General features: G+C 53.7%; 3 protein-coding genes across 3 annotated transcripts; all 3 read right to left on the bottom strand.

Annotated features, from left to right (window-relative positions):
• Positions 1 to 1,226: 1,226 nt before the first annotated feature.
• Positions 1,227 to 3,599, bottom strand: LOC141470137 (protocadherin beta-4-like). The gene has a single exon (XM_074156059.1). It carries the CDS (start codon positions 3,597 to 3,599, stop codon positions 1,227 to 1,229), a length of 2,373 nt encoding a protein of 790 aa, XP_074012160.1.
• Positions 3,600 to 4,505: 906 nt separating this feature from the next.
• Positions 4,506 to 6,481, bottom strand: LOC141470136 (protocadherin beta-1-like). Its single transcript, XM_074156058.1, is given in 2 exon segments — positions 4,506 to 5,473; positions 5,476 to 6,481. Coding segments are annotated over 2 exon segments (1,974 nt in total).
• A 6,010-nt stretch (positions 6,482 to 12,491) lies between these two features.
• On the bottom strand, positions 12,492 to 18,868 carry LOC141470135 (protocadherin beta-16-like). Its single transcript, XM_074156057.1, has 4 exons — positions 18,811 to 18,868; positions 16,027 to 16,070; positions 12,769 to 15,132; positions 12,492 to 12,497 (listed from the first exon to the last, which is right to left on the bottom strand). Exons 1-4 carry the CDS (start codon positions 18,866 to 18,868, stop codon positions 12,492 to 12,494), a joined length of 2,472 nt encoding a protein of 823 aa, XP_074012158.1.
• Between the last annotated feature and the right edge of the window lie 437 nt (positions 18,869 to 19,305).

The following is a 19,305-nucleotide window of genomic DNA, read 5'->3' as shown; positions in this document are numbered from 1 at the left end:
TGCATCACAACAGCTCAATGCGAGCAGCTCCCTCCTTCACTGGGCAGCACTAGTGCAGCATATGCAGACACACAACAGCTGTCCAGGCAATCATAGTGAGCAGAAGGCAAAACACACAGACTCCACACCTCAGACACAGACATCCAGCACCCAGAGAAGTAAGAGCCCCTTGCTTGTACCACGTTGTAACTCACTAGTCACAACTTCATGCTTTTCTGACCAGGGATTAAGGACACGTGCATTTCAGTGAGCGTGGGTGTCACAGTTTAACCCAGATGGCAGAAAACACCACACAGCCATTCACTCACTGATGCCCTTGGACCTCCCCGCGGTGGGATGTGAGAGAGAATCAGAAGAGTAAAAGACAGAAAACTCATGCGTTGCTCTGGGAATAGTTTAACAATTGAACTAAAATATACTAATATTACTATATGAAAACTACTACTACTACTTCTACTAATGTGAAAATAATTACAAAAAATATATATATAAAAAAAAATTTCAGGTGATGCAAAAAAAAAAGGAAAGCTCACTGCCAACCAACTGATGCCCAGCCTGTTCCTAAGTAGCATCCTGAGATGCCCAGCCAATTTCCCCCAGTTTCCATGCTGAGCATGACATCATACGGTATGGAATATCTCTTTGACCAGTTTGGCTCAGCTGTCCTGACTGTGCCCCCTCCCAGCTTCCCAGGGCATGACAAGCTGAAAAGTCCTTGACTTAGGGTAAGCACTACTTAGAGACCACTGAAACATCACTGTGATGTCAACATCATTCTCATGCAAATCCAAAGCACAGCACTCTACCAGCTACTGGGAAGAAAATTAACTCTATCCCAGCCAAAGCCAGGACAATGTGATTCACCTGCGTGCACTTGCAATACCATTCCAGCACAGAATCACTGCTCAAGGTCTTGCCTAACGGCAAGTGAGACAAGAACTTAGATGGGGACCCTGGACCTAACGCCAATCTCAAAGCATTTCAGAAGTGGCTGTAGAAAAGTTGAATTATGTTATTTCCTGGGTCAAGGAGCATTTAACATTGTTTCTTTGTTTGTTTATTTGTTTTGGAAAGGGAGACAAACTTTCTTCTGGCTTAGAATTTGAGGGAAATCAGTGATGTCAACTGTAAATGCACATTTACTCTGGAGGAACCATTGCCACAGGTTGTAGACCCAATCCCTGCCAATGATGAGGCAGGAAGCCTGCGCCTGTGCTGACTTCATGCTAGTTAAAGGAAAGACTATTGAACTGTTGTGCAGAGAGCGTCCCATGGTTGTCTGGTGCCATGTCCTCTGCAGTGACGGAGCCACGAGGGAAATCCTGTTCAGCGCTGGTGCCGCCACCCATGGAGCACTGCTGTGGTGGCAGGCTGGGGAGGATGGGCTTCAGGAACTTGAACTCGCTGTTGCCTGAGCCTGTTGTGAGGCTGATCTCATAGCAATAGCCATGGGGAAGGGTCCCGGCAGTGGCTGCGTCAACCAGGTCGCTCTGCAGGTTACCAGCACCATAAAACACATGCCCATCCTTCAGCTCCTTTCTCTTGCACACCTTGAGAGTGATGAAGGCTGTCAGGGATGCGAGGAAGAGGAGTGAGACGAAGGTCAATGAAATGATTAAATAGGTTGTCAGGGAGTCGCTCTCTTCCTCGGTGGTCAGGCTGCTGTGCGGTAGGCGCACATCTGAGAAGTCATGGAGCAGGAGTGCGCTCAGGGCAGCAGTGGCTGACAGTGGTGGCCGCCCATTGTCTCGCACCAGGACAACGAGCTTCTGCTTCATGGCATCCCTCTCCGTCACTGGCCTCTTCAGCCGCACCTCCCCACTTTGGGCACCCACCACAAACAGCCCGGGGTCAGTGGCCCTCAGCAGGTGGTATGAGAGCCACGAGTTCTGCCCCGAGTCTGCATCCACAGCCACCACTTTTGTGACGAGGTAGTCTGCCTCAGCTGACACAGGCACCAGCTCGCTGGATATTGGACTGCTTTCCTGTGATGGGTACAGCACCTTTGGTGCATTGTCATTCTCATCTACCACGACAAGGCGGACTGTGACATTGGCCCTGAGAGGAGGAGATCCCGCATCAGAAGCACTCACCAAGACCTCAATCTGCCTCACCTGCTCGTAGTCCAGAGGCCGCAGCACAAACACGTGCCCGTTCTCGGAGTTCACGGAGATGCAGGAGCAGGGAGGCTGCTCTGTGGGCTGGGCTGGTGCCAGGAAATATGTCACCTTGGCATTGGACCCCACGTCGGCATCCACAGCACTGACGGCTCCAACGAGCACCGTGGGCACATTGTTCTCACGCACGTACATGGTGTACGATGTCTGGTTGAAGACAGGTGCATTGTCATTGACATCGGAGATGTCCACCGTGAAGGTCTGGGTGGTTGTGAGAGGAGGTGACCCTGCATCTGCTGCTGTGACAGTGAGCATGTATCGCGCAGTCTCCTCCCTGTCCAGAGTGCTCACCGTCACCAGCTCATAGTAATGCTTATAGGCCAGCCGCAGGGAGAATGATAGCTGGTCCTCAAGGGCACATGAGATCTTCCCATTGGCACCAGAATCCCGGTCCCTGACCATAATGAGGGCAACCACTGTCCCAGGTAACGCGTTCTCAGGGAGGGGGCTGTTAAAGGAACTGACCACCACCTCCGGTGCGTTGTCATTCACATCCACCACCTCCACCAACACCTTGCAGATGGCCGAGAGGCCCCCGCCATCCGTGGCCTGCACACTGAGCTCATGATTCTCGGCTACCTCAAAGTCCAGAGGTTTTGTGAGTCTAATTTCACCACTCATGGGGTCAATTGCAAATGCTGCATTGCTCTGGTCCTCCAGCTCTCTGAACTGGTAGGTGATGTGTCCATTGACATCCACATCCTGATCGGTTGCCACCACTCTGAGAACCACAGAGCCTTCCAGCGCATTTTCCAAAACCTGCACATCATAGAGCTCCTCGGTGAAGATGGGAGCATTGTCATTTACATCTAGAATGACAATGCGTATTTGGGTGGTCCCACTCCTGGGAGGAGAGCCCCCGTCCGTGGCAACGAGACTGAAACCCACCTCCGCATGCTCCTCTCGGTCTAGAGCCTTTTCCAAGACCAGTTCCACATACTTCTTGCCTTTAATCCGACTCCCAAAGGAGACGCTAAAGTACTCATTGTCGGGAGCAATGCTGTAAGCTTGGATGCTGTTGCTGCCAACGTCCAGGTCCCGAGCCCCAACCAGAGGGAAACGCGATCCTGGGTCGCTCCTTTCCAGGATCCTTAAAGTGACCTGTTCCTCCGGGAAAACGGGCGAATGGTCATTGATGTCCTCCACGGCCACCTCGACCCGAAAGAACTGCAGCGGGTTTGCCAGCAGGAGCTCGAAGGGGAGCGTGCAGGCAGCGGACTGGCCGCACAGCTCCTCCCGGTCCAGCCTCTCGGCCACGACGAGGCGGCCGGTGGCGGGCTCGAAGCGAAAGTGCTGCCGGCCGTCCTCCGAGGCCAGGCGGGCGCGGCGAGCCGCCAGCTGCGCCGGGGACAGCCCCGCGTCCTCCGCCACGTTGCCTACCACCGACCCGCTCGCCGCCTCCTCGGCCACGGAGTAGCGCATGGGCTCGGAGCGAGCGAGCGGCAGGCAGAGGAAAGCAGAGAGACAAAGCACTTGCCTTGCGATCGCCATGGCGGGCCGGCGGACAGCCTCCGTCTCGCGGATCGCCCGACCACTCCTCCGCGGACAGCGGAGAGCGGAGAGCGGCTCCCGGCAGCAGCGCGGCGGGGCGGCGGGCGGGCGCTCTCCCTCTCGCCGACTCCGGCTGGCGGCTCGCAGCGCGGCCGCCGTGGCCCGGCAGCGGGTCGAACGGGGCACCGCTCGCCACTGATCGCCGCTGCCTCTGCCTCTCCCCGCTCGTCTCGGCTCGGATGCGCTGGGCTGGGCTGGGCAGCGGCGGGCTGGTCTCGGCCGCCTCCCCGCCCGCAGCCGCTCGGCGCCGCCTTGGCCGGGAGCACCACCCTGCGGCCCGCGGCGGGACTGCGCCCTGACGGCTCGCACCGCCACACGGGCCCGTCCGCACACGCGCGGCCCCGCGCACACATGCGCGCACACGGCCCAGTGGAGGGAAGCGCCGGCAAGGAGCGCCGGGAGTCCTGCGGGACCGCCGCTTGACTCCGAGCGCACGGGCAGCGCCGGCACCTGCCGCACCTCTTGCCCCGTTCCCCCCTGCCCGGAGCCCGCGGGCAGACGGGCGTGCTTGGTTCTCGGGTGGCCACTCCCTGCCCTTCCAGGAACACAGCGGCGAGACAAGCGCAAGGCGTTTCCCGCGGCACCGTTAATCGGAAGTTCAGCCCTGAGGGACCGAGCTGCCTTCTCTGCTCGGAGATCTGTGCCGGAGCCTCCGCAGGGGCAGTACGCACGTAACAGCTGAAGACGGCACTACAGCTACTGGGGAGGCTCGGGCTGATGTCGGGGTATGCGAACAGGTCTCGGTAAGGCTCAGGCATGGACGCGACCACCGGCCGGCTATTCCGACGGCTGAACAGGTGGAGGGGCTGTGATCCCCGGTTCACTTTCCCTCTCGCCCGTTGGCTGCGAGCTGCACAGCGGCTCTTCATCCTTGCCCACCCCTTCCTCAGGAGTGCTTTGCGGGATGGGCAGGACGAGCCTCAGGAACTGGAACTGACTCCTCCCCGAGCCGCTGGTCAGGCACACTTGGTAGCGCTCATCCAGCGAGAGAGTGCCCGTGCCGGCCACGTCTACGCCGTCGGCGGAGAAGTCGCCGTCAGCGTAGTAGCGAGCAGAGGGAGGCGAAAGGCGTGCCCAGAGGCGAGCCTTGCAGAGCTTGGCCGCCGAAAAGGCGAGGACGGAGAGGAGGAAGAGAACGAAACGCAGCCCAGGGCTGCAATGAGGTAGGTGGTGAGCACGTCCTCCTCGGCCGCCTGCGGCTGCTGCTGCCACCGCCCCGCAGCAGCCTCGGAGAACTAGACAAAGGCGTCGGAGAAGCTGTCCATCAGGGCGATGCCGAGGGTGGCGGTGGCGGAGCGCGGCGGCTTTTCCCGCGTCGGCGTCCGTAGCATTCAGGCGGCCCAGGCTCGTCCCCGTGGGTTCGTTTTCGCTCAGCACCATGGTGTAAACGTCCTGGGAGAAGGCGGGCGCGTTGTCGTTCACATCCAAGAGCCGCACAAGCAGCGTCTTGGACGCTGAGAGCGACGGAAAGCGCTCGTCGCGGGTGCGGACCGTCACGTTGTACTCCGCCACCTGCTCCCGGTCCAGCGCCTCCAATGTCACCAGTGCGTATGCGTCCACCGCTAGCGGCGTGAGACTGAAGGGCTGCTCGCCAGGCAACTCGCACCTCGTCCTGCCGTTGTCCCCTGAGTCCCGGTCCCGCACATTGAACAGAGCCACCACAGTGTTTGGCGGGGCGGCTTCCGAGAGGGTGCTGGTGAAGGACGTGATGATCACCTCGGGGGCGTTGTCATTCACATCCTCCCCTGCACCTCCACCTTGCAGTGAGCAGACAGACCCCCTCCGTCTGTGGCCTGGACGTCTATCTCGTAGGTCTTTGTTTCTTCATAGTCCACCGGCTTTTTCAGTCAAATCTGCCTTGTCCCTGGATTTATTTTAAACGTCTGGAGATTTTCTTCTGAATTTTGAACTATGGAATAAATTATTTCCCCGTTCGTTCCTGAGTCTAAATCGCTAGCAGACACCACCGCTACTGGGGTATCTTCGTCGCTATTTTCTAATACTCGGACTTTATACAGACTACTGGTAAATACCGGAATGTTGTCATTTATATCCAGGACTACCACTCGGATTAAGGCTGTACCAGAGCGCGGTGGAGACCCGCCATCCACAGCCGTGACACTGAATGCCACTTCTGCCTGCTGCTCCCGGTCCAGGGCCCGGTCCAGAAACAGCTCGGCGTACCGCCTGCTGTCACTCCGTCTGCGGGTGTAGATATGGAAATAGTCGTTCGAACTGATACTGTAGTGCTGAAGGCTGTTGTTCCCTACATCTGGATCCTGAGCGCTTTCCAACAAAAATCGAGCTTCTGGCACTGCTGTTTCCGGGATCTTTAAAACTATCTCTTTATTTAAGAACACGGGAGCAAGATCATTTATGTCGGTGAGGCTTACCTCAGCTTGGAAGGACTGCAGCGGGCTCTCCAGCAGCACCTCGAAACGCACCAGGCAGGGCTCACTCTGCCCGCACAGCTTCTCCCGGTCCCACTGCTCTCGCACTACCAAATCGTTAGTGTGCTGGTCCAGCTGTAAATACTGCTTTTCTGCTTCAGGAACGAGCCGACCCTGTCGAACCGATAATTCCTCACCGGTCAGTCCCAAATCCTTGGCGATATTCGCCACAAAAGAGCCTCTCTCCGCCTCTTCGGGCATGGAGTACCGGGCGATTTCTGCTGTCATCCCCGACACGCAGAGGAGCAGGATCAGAGCCACTGTTTTCCCTGGGAACGGTTCCTTGTTCTTCCTCAGGTCCATTCCCTCCCAGAGAACCGATCTCCTCCCCTTGCGAGCTGGGTGGAGCTGGCGATCCAGCCTGCCGACCCCCGAGCAGAGGAGCCCGGGATGGTGCAACCCCGCCCGGCAGAGCCACGGGGGTGGCGGATCTAGCAGCTCTGCAGAGCCTCCGCGCCTCTGCGGTCAGCAGCGGCACCAGGTGGCCGACCTGCAGAAGGACGCGGACATTTCCCAGTACAAAGCCTGCAAAACAGAGAGAAACCGTTTTCTTTCTCTGTTCCGAGGTCAAGACATACAAATTTGAAAGGCTAAGAGAGCTGGGACTCTTTAGTCTGGAGAAGAGAAGGCTGAGGGGAGACCTTATTAATGCCTATAAGTATCTCAAGGGTGGGTTGAAGGAGGAGGGAGCCAGACTCTTTTCAGTGGTTCCCAGTGACAGGACAAGGGGCAACGGGCACAAGTTGGAACATAGGAGGTTCCACTCGAATATGAGAAAGGATTTCTTCACGGTGAGGGTGACAGAGCCCTGGAACAGGCTGCCCAAGGAGGTTGTGGAGTCCCCTTCTTTGGAGATTTTCAAGACCTGCCTGGATGCAGTCCTGGGTAGCATTGTCTAAGCAATCCTGCTTCAGCAGGGGAGTTGGACTAGATGATCTATATGGTCCCTTCCAACTCTAAAAAAAAAAAATAAAATTCATGAAATTCAGTGAAATTTAACTGCCCATACAACCCTGTTCAAAGTATGGTCACCGCTTGAATGAGCAGTGCTTTTGTTTGCCTTTTGTTTGAAAACGAGATTTATTTAAAGCTGTTTTTTCTAATGTCCCTCCCTACAACGGCTTGAAATGTTTATGCATGGTGAAGAAATTACTTTTGGACTGTTTGGCTAAAAAATCTGTATAGTGTTACAGGTGTCTAGCAAGACATGGTCCATGAACCACGGCAGCGGTCACCATGTAGTTCCCCGTAGTAATTCTCGGTAGGATTTCTGGAAGGAATCGAGATTATTCCCCCAACTGGGAGCCCTCGCGAAGAGTTTGGGGGCAGCATATCTTGGACATGGCTCAGAAAAACCCCCTCCATCTTGCTTTGGCTTCTAAGAATGGCCAGTTTCCAGGTCACTCTGATTTCCCCTGCATAAGATTCGCTCCAAATGCACCGATTCCCGAAATCCTGCTTTTGGGGTGGATGTATCCTCGGCGACGACTAACAAATGACCTTTGAGCCACCACACTAACCCGAGGGTGTTCCAAGTAGGTTTTATTGTTTTCTGTCATCAGGCATTTGACTCTATATCACACTACTTTATAGATCAATACCGATTAATGAAAGGGAAAGAAAAGGGAAAGCTTCTTGGTGCCCTATGTTCTACAGTGCCTTAAGTTTATTGTAAATATTTTAACCTATTTTACTGTAAAACCACAAACAGTACTTTTAATCCTCTACTACCTTATACTCAAAAATACTGAAATATTCATTTCAATTTCACGTTACAAAAAAATAATATATATAAAAAAAAAAAGAGAATACATTGCTCGAAGCCCAATCTTTACAGTATGGACAACCTGTAAATTCCTGGTCAAATATGCAAAGTCTGCCAATGTCAGATGTTTCTAAGGTAATTGATTCTGCTTGTTATTAAGGAGTTACTTTGCAAGCACCACTTGATTTTGCTTAATATCTGTTTGGCCTGGTATTGAACAAATTGCAGAAAATTAAGACACTACTACAGAGTCTTCTCCATGGGACAAAACCACAAAGAAATAAAAAAAACCAACCCCATAACTAAAAACAATACAGTAAAAATGATGTAGGAAAAAGTTATACTGGAGCCCTGCTTCCAGTTTTCAGGATTTACCTTAACATCTAGAAGCAGCGGGAATCTCACAAGCATACATCAAGTTTCAGTGTAATCAACATGCAACACAGTCCTCCTCCTCCGTCCCTATCACAATTACAAAATACCTACATGAATAAAGTACTGCTCAAGAGGAGAGTGGTTTTGCTCTCTCACAGAGAAGCCTGGCACCTCCCCGGTACTTTTTTGGTGGGCGTTTGATCTCTTCATTCTCTTTTCCAGTGAGCACGTTAGCCGAAGAGGACAGACATGCTTCTCTTTCTCCTCACTTGCTGATGGGTGAGCCAAGGGTTTGGATCAGAATGGACGTTTAGCTCCATCCCCCTGTTTGCAGTGGAAGCTGCTTCTGCAGCCCTGGGACCCGGGTCTTCAGAGAGGAGAGCTCTGCCCTGCAAAGAATCACAGAATGATATGGGGTTGGAAGGGACCTCTGGAGATCATCTAGTGCAACCCCACTGCCAAAGCAGGTCCACCTAGAGCAGATTAGACAAGAACATGTCCAGGTGGGTTTTGAATGTCTCCAGAGAAGGAGACTCCACCACCTCTCTGGGCAGCCTGTTCCAGGGCTCTCCCACCCTCAAAGTGAAGAAGTTCCTCTTCATGTTTAGATGGAACTTCTTATGTTCAAGTTTGTGCCCATTTCCTCTTGTCCTGTCCCTGGGCACCACTGAAGAAAGACTAGCCCCATCCTCTTGATACCCACCCTTTAAGTATTTGTAGGTGTTGATTAGATCCCCTCTCAGCCTTCTCTTCTCCAGACTAAGAAGACCCAAGTCCCTCAGCCTCTCCTCAAGAAGAGGATGCTCAAGGCCCCTAATCATCTTTGTGGTCCTCTGCTTTCCCCTCTCCAGCAGTTCCCTGTCCACCTTGAACTGGCGAGCCCGGAACTGGACACAGTACTACAGATGGGGCCTCACCAGGGCAGAGTAGAGGGGCAGGATAGCCTCCCTTGACCTGCTGGCCACACTCTTCCTGATGCACCGCAGGATGCAATTTGCCTTCTTGGTCAAAATGGACATTGCTGGCTCATGGTCATCCTGTTGTCCACCAGGACTCCCAAGTCTTTTTCCTCAGAGCTGCTCTCCAGCAGGTCAGCCCCAACCTGTACTGGTGCAGAGGATTGTTTCTCCCCAGGTGCAGCACCCCACACTTGCCCTTGTTGAATTTCATCAGGTTCCTCTCTGCCCAACACTCCAGCCTGTCCAGGTCTCGCTGTATGGTGGCACAGCCTTCTGGTGTGTCAGCCACCCCTCCCAGTTTTGTATCGTCAGCAAACACGCTGAGGGTACATTCCATCCCTTCATCCAGGTCATTGATGAATATATTGAACAGGACTGGACCCAGTACTGACCCCTGGGGAACCCCACTTATTACGGACCTCCAACTAGATTCTGTGCCACTAATCATGACCCTCTGATCTCTCTCTTTCAGCCAGTTTTCAATCCACCTCACTGTCCATTCATCTAACCCACACTTCCTAAGCTTACCCATGAGGATACTGTGGGAGACTGTGTCAAAAGCCTTGCTGAAGTCAAGGTAGACAACATCCGCTGCCCTCCCCTCATCTATCCATCCAGTCATGCCTTCGTAGAAGGCTATCAGGTTAGTCAGACTTGATTTCCCCCTGGTGAATCCGTGTTGACTACTTCTGATAGCTTTCTTTTCCTCCATATGCTTTGAGATGATGCCAGAATGAGCCGTTCCATCATCTTTCCAGGGATGGAGGTGAAGCTGACCGGCCTGTAGTTTCCCGGGTCCTCCTTCTTGCCCTTTTTGAAGACTGGGATGACATTGGCTTTCCTCCAGTCTTTGGGCAACTCTCCTCTTCTCCAGGACCTTCCAAAGATGACAGAGAGTGGCCCAGCAATGACTTCTGCCAGTTCCCTCAGCACTTGCGGGTGCATCCCATTAGGACCCATGGACTTGTGGATATCCAGTTTACTTAACTGTTCCCTGGCTTGGTCTTCCTCAACCAAGGGGAAGTCTTCTTTTGTGCAGACTTTTTCTGTTTCCCTAAAAGTATGGGACTCCTAAGGGCTGGCCTGAGCAGTAAAGACTGAAGCAAAGAAGGCATTCAGCAATTCCGCCTTCTCTGCATCCTCTGTCACAATGGCACCCATCTCATTCAACAGCGGGCCCACATTTTCTCTCATTTTCCCTTTGCCTCCAATATACTTGGAAAAAACCTTCTTGTTGACTTTGACATCCCTTGCCAATTTTAATTCCAAGGAGGCCTTTTCTTTCCTCGTTTCATCCCTGCATATTCTAATGGCATTCTTGTAATCTTCCCAAGAGATCAGTCCCTTCTTCCACTCAGTGTAAACTTCCGTCTTCTACTTGAGCTGTTTCAGAAGGTCCCTGCTCAACCACACAGATCTCCTGCTTCCCTTGCCTGATTTTTTTCTCTTAGGGATGCACAATCCAGAGCTTCAAGAAAGCGCTATTTGAATATCGTCCAGCTCTCTTGAGCCCTCCTACCTTCCAGAGCCTTAACCCATGGGATTTCTCCAAGCAGTTCCTTGAAGAGGCTCAACCCTCCTGAAATCCAAGGTTTCAGTCCTACTTGTTGTTTTGCTACACATGATCCTGAACTCTACCTTTTCATGGTCACTGCAGCCAAGGCTTCCCCCAAGCTAAATGTCCTCCACCAGCCCCTCTTTGTTTGTCAGTACTAGGGTCAGTAGTACATCTCTCCTTGTTGGCTCCTCCACCACCTGAGTCAAGAAGTTATCATCAATACACTGATGGAACCTCTTGGACTGTACATGTCTGGCTGTGTAGCCTTCCCAGCAGGTACCAGGGTGATTGGAGTCCCCCATGAGAACCAAGGCCTGTGATTGTGAGGCTACTTTGAGCTGACTGTAAAAGGCCTCATCAACTTCCCCATCCTGATCAGGTGGCCTATAATAAATACCCACAACAGTGTCACTCATATTGGCCTGCCCCTTAATCCTCACCCACAAGAAGAGTGGAGAACAGAGAGTGGAGGCTGTCATTTGGGCATTGAAGGTAAGCAGGCATCAGCGAGAAGCTTAGAGGGCATGTCTTACACTGCTGCCTGTGTGGCACCACTCTTCTCTACCCAGAGCCAAAGAGGAGGTTGGACCAGGCAGTGGGGCTCTGACCTGAACGGGGACTATCTAAAGCTGGGAATCATCCTCCACTGTGGAAATCACTAAGGCACTTCTGAAAACCTTTTATGACTCGGAGGAAGTAATTTGAGATGGTAAGAGCTCAAAATAAAACCACTCTCTCACAAACAGCAAATGTGGTTGAACGTTGACGTTTCGAGGTGGGCCCTTGTCTCCCCGGAGGCCACTGCGACTGGGGTCCTGAGGACATGCAGTAAAATGAGTCCAAGCAATCATTGGTTGTGAAATGTGAAAATGTTATTGGGTGTGTGTGGTGTTTCGGGATTGGGTGTAAGATGTTTTTGGTGGGTCTTCATCCTCATATATGTTCATCGTCCAGGCTCTTGTGAAGTGCTAGATGGATCCCCGCAAACTGGTAACCTCATGAGGAGAGAAGGAGCTGTTTGAATGACGGCCTTTTGTCTCCCCCAGGCTTTTTGAACAGCCAGAGTTTAAAGGGCGTCTTGGACATGACCCACTTTAAGATCACAGCAGCACTGGGAAGAAAACTGCTGATACTGTCTGGGAGCACTCATCCGGGTCAGAAAGAGACTGGCAGTATGCTTAGTAGAGCCCTGATATCACATTTTTTTTTTGGGCCAATACTTTTCGTTCAAGACACAAAAATATAAGAGAACTTAAAGGCGGGGGCTCCCACCTCCGTGGCCTCCAGCAGCTTGTAAGACATCTTGAGGTCAGAACTGCCACGATTCTCGTGAACGGCACTTAGCAGCGCCGAGCACCCGCTCCTAACAGCAGTGGCAGGAGACACCGTCAGTGATGTAACACCCCTTGGCACCGTCATCCCCGCAGTCCCGCTTGACGCGGGACCACTACATTCCCAGTGCTGTCAACTCCGGGAGGACGTGTCCCTGTGAGCGGTGTCATTCTTGCCCTGGGTCCCTACAGGCTCTACACAGTGCATGCACAGGAGCCACTGAGTGGCTTTCAAATCCATACCTCTACTTCTCATTCCCTCCCGGTCCAGCAGACCCGTTTTGCGGTGACACTAAAGACCTGATGTCACGTGAATACTCAGGGCCTAGAGCTGGATGCAGAGGAGCATGGTTAGTCAGGATTGGGGGGCAGCTGCGCCCTACTGAATCCTCCTGGGAGGTCCCCACCAGCAGCTCTGAGACCTTCACTACCTTCTTCTACCACCCCAGCGGCTCCTCCACCACTAGTTCTGCAACATCAAGAGTCCATACCACCAGGAGCGGGCACTCCCCAAGCAGACACACCCTGCCCCCCACGAGCTCCTGCAGTGCTGCTCTCTCCCCGCTCCCTCCCCGTGGCCTCGGCCCAGGCAGGTCCCTCACCTGTGCAGCCCCGAAGTCGCCTTCTTCCCCGAGGTTGGCCGCCTCTTGCGAGCACACCGAGCTCCGCTGTTCACCCGGGCCGGGGGGGAGCCCGGCGGGGAAGCAGGGGAAGAGGGGCCGGAGGAACCGGAACTCGCTGTTGACGGTCCCGGTGGCGAAGCAGACATCGTACACGTAGCTGCGGGGCAGGGAGCCCACGTTGCTCTCCGTGGCAGCCTTCGGGAAGGTGGGCAAGGTCTCGGCCTCGCTCCACCAGGCCCTCCGCACCCTCACCACCACGGCGGCCACCGCGGTGGCCAGGAACAACGCTGACACGCAGGCCAGGCAGACGATGAGGTACAGCGTCAGTGGTCCGTTTGGCTCGGTGGCCAGCGCCTCCTCACTGCCCCGCACGTGGGTGTCGGAGAAGCCGTCCACCAGAGCGATGCCGAGGGTGGCGGTGGCGGAGCGCGGCGGCTGCCCGCCGTCTCGCACCAGCACGACAAGCCTCTGGCGGGGCGCGTCCCTCTCGGCCACAGCCCGCGCCATCCGCACCTCGCCGCTGTGCCGCCCCACGCGGAACAGCCCCGGCTCCGTCACCTTAGCCAGCTCGTAGGACAGCCATGCGTTCTGACCCGTGTCCGCGTCCACCGCCACCACCTTGGCCACCAGGTAGCCCTCCCGCGCCCAGCGCGGCACCAGCTCGCCCGCCGCTGAGATGCTGTCGCGGGACGGGTGCAGCACCACAGGCGCGTTGTCGTTCTCGTCCCGCACCACCACGCACAGCACCGCCTGGGCACTGAGCGGCGGCGACCCGCCGTCGGTGGCGCTCACCGTCACCTCGAAGGCGCGCACCTCCTCGTAGTCCAGCGGGTGGAGGATGTAAACGTCCCCGCTTTCAGAGTTCACCGACACGTTGCGCTGCTCCTTGCCCTCCTGCCGCACCAGCGCGTAGCTGACGTGGGCGTTTTTCCCCGCGTCGGTGTCCGTGGCGTTCACGCTGCCGATCTGCAGCATGGGGCCGTTGTTCTCCGTCACTGACATGGTGTAAATCTTCTGCGTGAACTGCGGGGGGTTGTCGTTCACGTCCGAGATCTGCACGAAGATGCTTTCCCAAGAGCTCAGCCGCGTCATGCCCCAGTCCGTGGCTGTGATGCTGATGTTATACTCCGCCGTCCTCTCCCTGTCCAGCACTGCGTTTGTCCTCAGCTCGTAGTAGTTATTGAAGGTGGGCGTGAGACTGAAGGGCAAGTCCCCGTCGACTGCGCACTCCGTCCTGCCATTGTCCCCGGAGTCCCGGTCGCGCACGCTGAACAAGGCCACCACAGTCCGGGGCGGGGCGTCTTCGGGAATGGAAGCGGTGAGGGAGGTGAGCGCTATCTCCGGGGCGTTGTCATTCACGTCCAGGACCTCCACCTCCACTTTGCAATGCGATGACAACCCCCCACCGTCGGTAGCTCTCACCATCATTTCGTGGTTTTTCGCTACCTCGAAGTCCAGGTTTCCTGCCACCCGAATCTCCCCAGTGTCAGGGTTCAACTCGAACAGCTGCCGGGACCCCTCCGATATCTGTGTGAAAGCGTACCGCACTTTCCCATTGGAGCCTTCATCGGGATCCGCGGCTGCGACTCTGACCACCAGCTGCTCCGGGGGGCTGTTCTCGGCCAGGCGCACCTCGTAGACCTCACGACCGAAGACCGGGATGTTGTCATTGGCATCCACCACCACGATCCGGACTTGAGCCGTGCCAGACCTGGGTGGCAAGCCCCCGTCGGTGGCGGTGAGGAGTAAATTCAGCTCTCGCTGCTCTTCGCGGTCCAGCTGCCGCTCTAGGACCAGCTCCGCATACTTTCCTCCGCCTTTCCTCGTTCCGAGATGGATGGAGAAATGCGAATTGGACCCAAGGGTGTAGTTCTGCAAGCCGTTGCTGCCAACGTCCTTGTCCCAGGCGCTTTCCAGAGGGAAACGGGACCCAGGAGGTGCCATTTCCAGAATCTCTAAAACCATCTCCTTCTCCAGGAACACGGGGGAGTTGTCGTTCACGTCACGAACCTCCACCTCCCCTCGGATCAGCTGCAACGGATTTTCAAAGAAGATCTTAAAGAAGAGCGTACAGGTTTCGCTCTGCGGACAGATCTCTTCTCGGTCCAGCGGCTCCTTTGCCGTCAGGACTCCCGTATTTTGGTTGAGGTGGAAAAGCTGCTCGTTCCCCTCGGACACAACGCGGGCCTTGCGAGCTGCCAGCTGGCTCGGAGAAACCCCCAGGTCCTTCGCAATATTGGCGACAAAGGAGTCCCTCTCCATCTCCTCCGCCAGAGAATAGCGGAGGCTTCCGCCCCGGCTCTGACACGCACAAACGCACAGAATAAACAAGATCACTTGCCTCTTGCTGCCTCCGCTCCGTCTCCCACACGCCATTGCTCTCCAGAAAAGCCATCCACCGTCCTCCACGCTTCCCGGCATTTTCCAGCAGCGTCCGAGGCAGAGCGGTGTTGGTCAGGAATCCGGGCTGAGGGCGTCTGAAAGCCGCCGAGCAGCCCGACTCCGTGTCCCGCCGCCCTTCCCAAGCAGCGAACACGGCTTTTTTTGTTCTCCCTGTGGCTGCAACCGCGGTGCGGGCGGAGGAACCTGCCGGTCCGTGGCCAACACTCCCACCCAGCGTCGCAAGGGGGAATTTTCCCTTTGCCTTCTCGTTCGGGGCAGCGCTGCTGATTGGGAGTTTGCTGCCGGAATCTGCACTCTCCGTGCCAAACCGAAGCCCAAAAGCGCCGTGGAAATGCTCCCTTGGCTCGGAAGCAGGCTCCCTCTCTGCGTACAGAGCTCTGCTCCGGGTATCACTCGCCACCTCGAAACCGTGGTCTCTTCATACACCGCTCTTGGTTTTTCTCCATGTTGCGAGGGCACTGCAAGACCCACCACTTCCACGGGAGGCATTGCGGGATTTTCCTCGTCTTCTACACTCTCTAATCAGCCACAGGACAGTTGGCAAGTGTGGCTGGTCAGAGAAGCACCGCTACTGAATCTGAGAGCTGGTGCTAGGGAGAAGTCCCGAAAGCAAATGCTTCATCACCCCAGCTCACCATCACACTAGAACGATAACGCTGTTATATGTCACCCTAGTGCTGATTTCCTCACATCGTGTATCACCCCTCACCCAAGGGACACACCATTTCAACGCTTTTCCCTGTGATAAGGGTCTTTTTCTCCTAATTGACAGAAGTATCCCCCCTCCGCCTCCTCTGACCTTCGCACCCATGTGAAGGTGTGTCACTGTATAACACGTTCGGGAAAAATGTCCCCAGCCGTACACGAAAATCGAAATGCTCCCCGTTTTCACATTTCGGAGGAATACGGCCCTTTCTCCTCTGATGTCACCACGCAAGCTTAGAAATAGTTTAAAGGTCCTTATATGCAGAGATCAAAACTGAGATCCTGCCGCTGTGTACGGATATACGGCCAAGGGCGATTACATTAAATAAAGCCAAGGAAACAAACCGGATTACTGCTAAATTTCAGTCCCAGATCCACAAACGCTAAGGAGCAGGAGCTAACGGAGACAAGAGCAAAGACCAGGGCTCTGACGACACTGATCTATGGGCCATTAAAGGAACCATTCAAGTGTAAACTCCAAGAGCTTCAACCACAAACTTTGTAAACGATAAGGGTGGGGAACAAGGCGGGGGGAGGAGAAGATTACAATGTATTTTCAGAAAGGGTCCCATCGGAACAAGCAAACGGCTTACGGTATGTTTGAGGGGGGGTCTAGGAATATGCAAAGCTTATTATGGGATGATTAGAGGCCGGATCAAACTCATAAAAGGCAGAGGTCAAGAGCGGACCAGGGAGAGAACCGTGTGGAAACGGAGACGGGCAGGGAGAGCGAAGGGTTCTGAGCAAGACCTGGTAGTGAGAGCAGGGATCCGTGCCCACTCGTCGCCGGCCCCAGGATCCACTTATACCGCGACTGCTCCCTCGTGCCAGGGAGGGGAGAGCAAAGGGCCCTTAGCACAGCGTGGTAGTGGGAGCCCGGGTCCGTGCCGAAGACTACATAAAACCCCCACGGTCAGGGACTGGTCGTCTTATACCGCGACTGCTTCTGCGTGCTCAGCAGTGAGCTCCGGCAAACACACACGCAACGTACTGGTGATGCGCAAAACTGCCTCCAAGACTAGTCTTCCTCTTAGAGAATAATAATTAAAAAAAAAAAAAAAAAAAAAGGAGGAGAAAGCAAAATACATCTTGCACTATTTTTGATTCAAGAAATTTTATTTCAGCTTTTACTATAAAACTAACGCCGCCATTTATTTTTTATATATAGATAAAATGTATCTGAACCTGTTGGTTTTGACACCCTTTCCTTTAATTTATTAGATGTTTTTGCCTTATTTTTGTTTGTGGAAGGGGCTAACACTGTCAAACAATACTCACCAAGTGAAGTCCTAGAAATTCGCTGATGCCTTCTTTTGTTTTAAAATAAAAGCTTCGTGATTGTGTCAGTAGGAGAGAGTAACAACCAGGGTTGACGTTAGGATTCCCCAGAATTTTAGCTACTAGAGGACTTTGGATGGATGCAGATTTTTTTTTTTTATTTTTTTTTTCCTTCTGTATATCCTCATATCGCTCTTTGACTTGGAAGCATGATAGGATCTAAAGGGCGAACTTACTTACATCAAAGAACGGGTCAGCTCTTTCTTCCTTTCTTCCCTTCCATCTCTCGAGTTGCTATCATCATCACCACACAGAACCTTGATGTAAAACCAACCATAGGCCAAGTACAGCAGTAGATGCTTTGGGGATGTGGTTTGTCTCCTCATTTGTGCCATGCAAAAACTAACAGTGATACCTGGAATCCATTTGTTTTGTGCCCTTGCCAGTGCTCTTGCTCAGCTCATGATACCTCTGAGAGAGGAGGAAGGTGTATTTGCTTCTCTGTAACCTAATCCATATCACCACTACACAGCAGGGAACAGGCACAAGCTGAGATCTTCCACAGACACTTCCCACCCTGACTGCAGTAACCCAGTAATTGTTACTCCCCCTCATTTCAGAAGGGAAGTGGTGTCCTTCAGGTTCAGGTGTAGAAAGGTGTAAGAGGAACAGTGATCTTTAACGCAGCTCTTGCTTTCATAGTATCTTTGTACAGCAGAAGATTTTGCTCTTAGAGTGAAGGTCATATTCTTTCAAATTTTAGAGAACTGTGAAATAAAGAGGGTCACTTACCGTCCACCCCTGGATAGCTAGTAATACTGGTGTTTTCCGTTGGGTCACAACAGTAAAATGGATGTGTATGAGTGGATGAAAGAAGTATGTATACTGCCAGACGAAGGCACACTGTGTTTTAGGACAGATCAAGGAACCATAGCCATAATAAGAATGTAATTAACATAGATGTGTCAGAGAACTCTTTGAGTGCATAATGATGTTTCAGGCTTTCACGTTTTTTGATTTAGTGATGACGTCTGTCATGCTAAGAAGGTAGCTTAAGACGACTGAAATCCGGTTTCCTCTTTACATTTCCTCTTTACATTTATATCAACGCTAGAAAAGTGCTACAGCAACATATTCTGCTCAGTTTCTGGTATATCTCCGTATTTCAGAACACAATGTTCCCAAAAAGATGATTGTCCCTGCATTTCTGCAGCTTGAGCAATTTCAGTTTCCAAAATCCCCTTCTTGGTCTTCCAGCTGGGAATTCGGATCCGCCGAGTGAAACCTCAGAAGCCCCGTGCCGGGTTTTGTTCCCCCCTCGGTTCTCCCCTTTGTTCTTCTCCATCTCTCGGGCCACTGCCCATCCACCTCCAGCACACCCTGCGGATAGCGCGGCTTGGGAGGAGCACTCGCCTGCAGCACAGATGCTTCTCCGAGTCACTGTGGTTTCCATGCCCGAGTGCAAAGGGGGACCAACCTTCCCGTCCTCTCATTCATGCCAGCTCCCGGGATGGATTTCTTCTCTCCCCTCTAGCATTCAGACAGCATCTGAATTCCCAGCTCTCCTGCGGAACTGCTGCCCTGAGCTCTCTGCTGGATGCAAACGTGAGGAAAGCTGGGAGAATAATTTCCAACCTCCTGGCTCTCCGTTGCGCCGTAAATAGCACTGGAACATATCCTGTTTGTGGTTCATTTTCCGAGAGGTAAACCGACACCTGCTCTCTGCCTGCATTCAGTCCAGTTAATGCTTTCCCCCATCACTCTGTTAAAAGTAAACATTTCTTTCTCGCGATAAGTCAGTGCTTACCTACTAACGGGCTCTGCCTGAGTCATCCCAGACCTGCAACGAAATCTTTCCAAATCTCCAAGGGATGGAATGTGACATCAGAGGGCTGGGAAAGCCTGGGAGGCTGTCTCCCTCCTTCCCATCCCTGGTCCTGCCTTGTGCTCTTGACGTTTCCGGGCGGTTCTCGATGCGGCAGTTCCCAGCACATCCCTTGGAAAGGCTGTGAACGTTTCGGCTGGACACTCGGCTAACGTCAGCCATGCAGCATCTGACTGGTGTTGACTGGTCTCTCCCTGCTTGGCAGCTCCCCGCCCAGCTGCAAATACACGCACAGCGCTGGCCAA

Source organism: Numenius arquata, chromosome 11 (genome assembly GCF_964106895.1).
Source record: "Numenius arquata chromosome 11, bNumArq3.hap1.1, whole genome shotgun sequence".
Taxonomy (NCBI): Eukaryota; Metazoa; Chordata; class Aves; order Charadriiformes; family Scolopacidae; genus Numenius; species Numenius arquata.
The sequence above is the reverse complement of the archived record's forward strand: the minus strand, read 5'-3'. Positions and strand labels throughout refer to the sequence as shown.

Excerpts from the sequence above, each read along its gene's own strand:
- LOC141470137 (XM_074156059.1), bottom strand. The coding sequence starts at position 3,599 with ATGCGCTACTCCGTGGCCGAGGAGGCGGCGAGCGGGTCGGTGGTAGGC.
- LOC141470135 (XM_074156057.1), bottom strand. The coding sequence starts at position 18,868 with ATGAACCACAAACAGGATATGTTCCAGTGCTATTTACGGCGCAACGGA. Across the intron at positions 16,071-18,810 it reads GCGCAACGGAGAGCCAGGAG|CATTTCGATTTTCGTGTACG; the intron begins GTTGGAAATTAT and ends GAAAACGGGGAG. Across the intron at positions 15,133-16,026 it reads GGGACATTTTTCCCGAACGT|AGGCAAGTGATCTTGTTTAT; the intron begins GTTATACAGTGA and ends GGAGGCAGCAAG.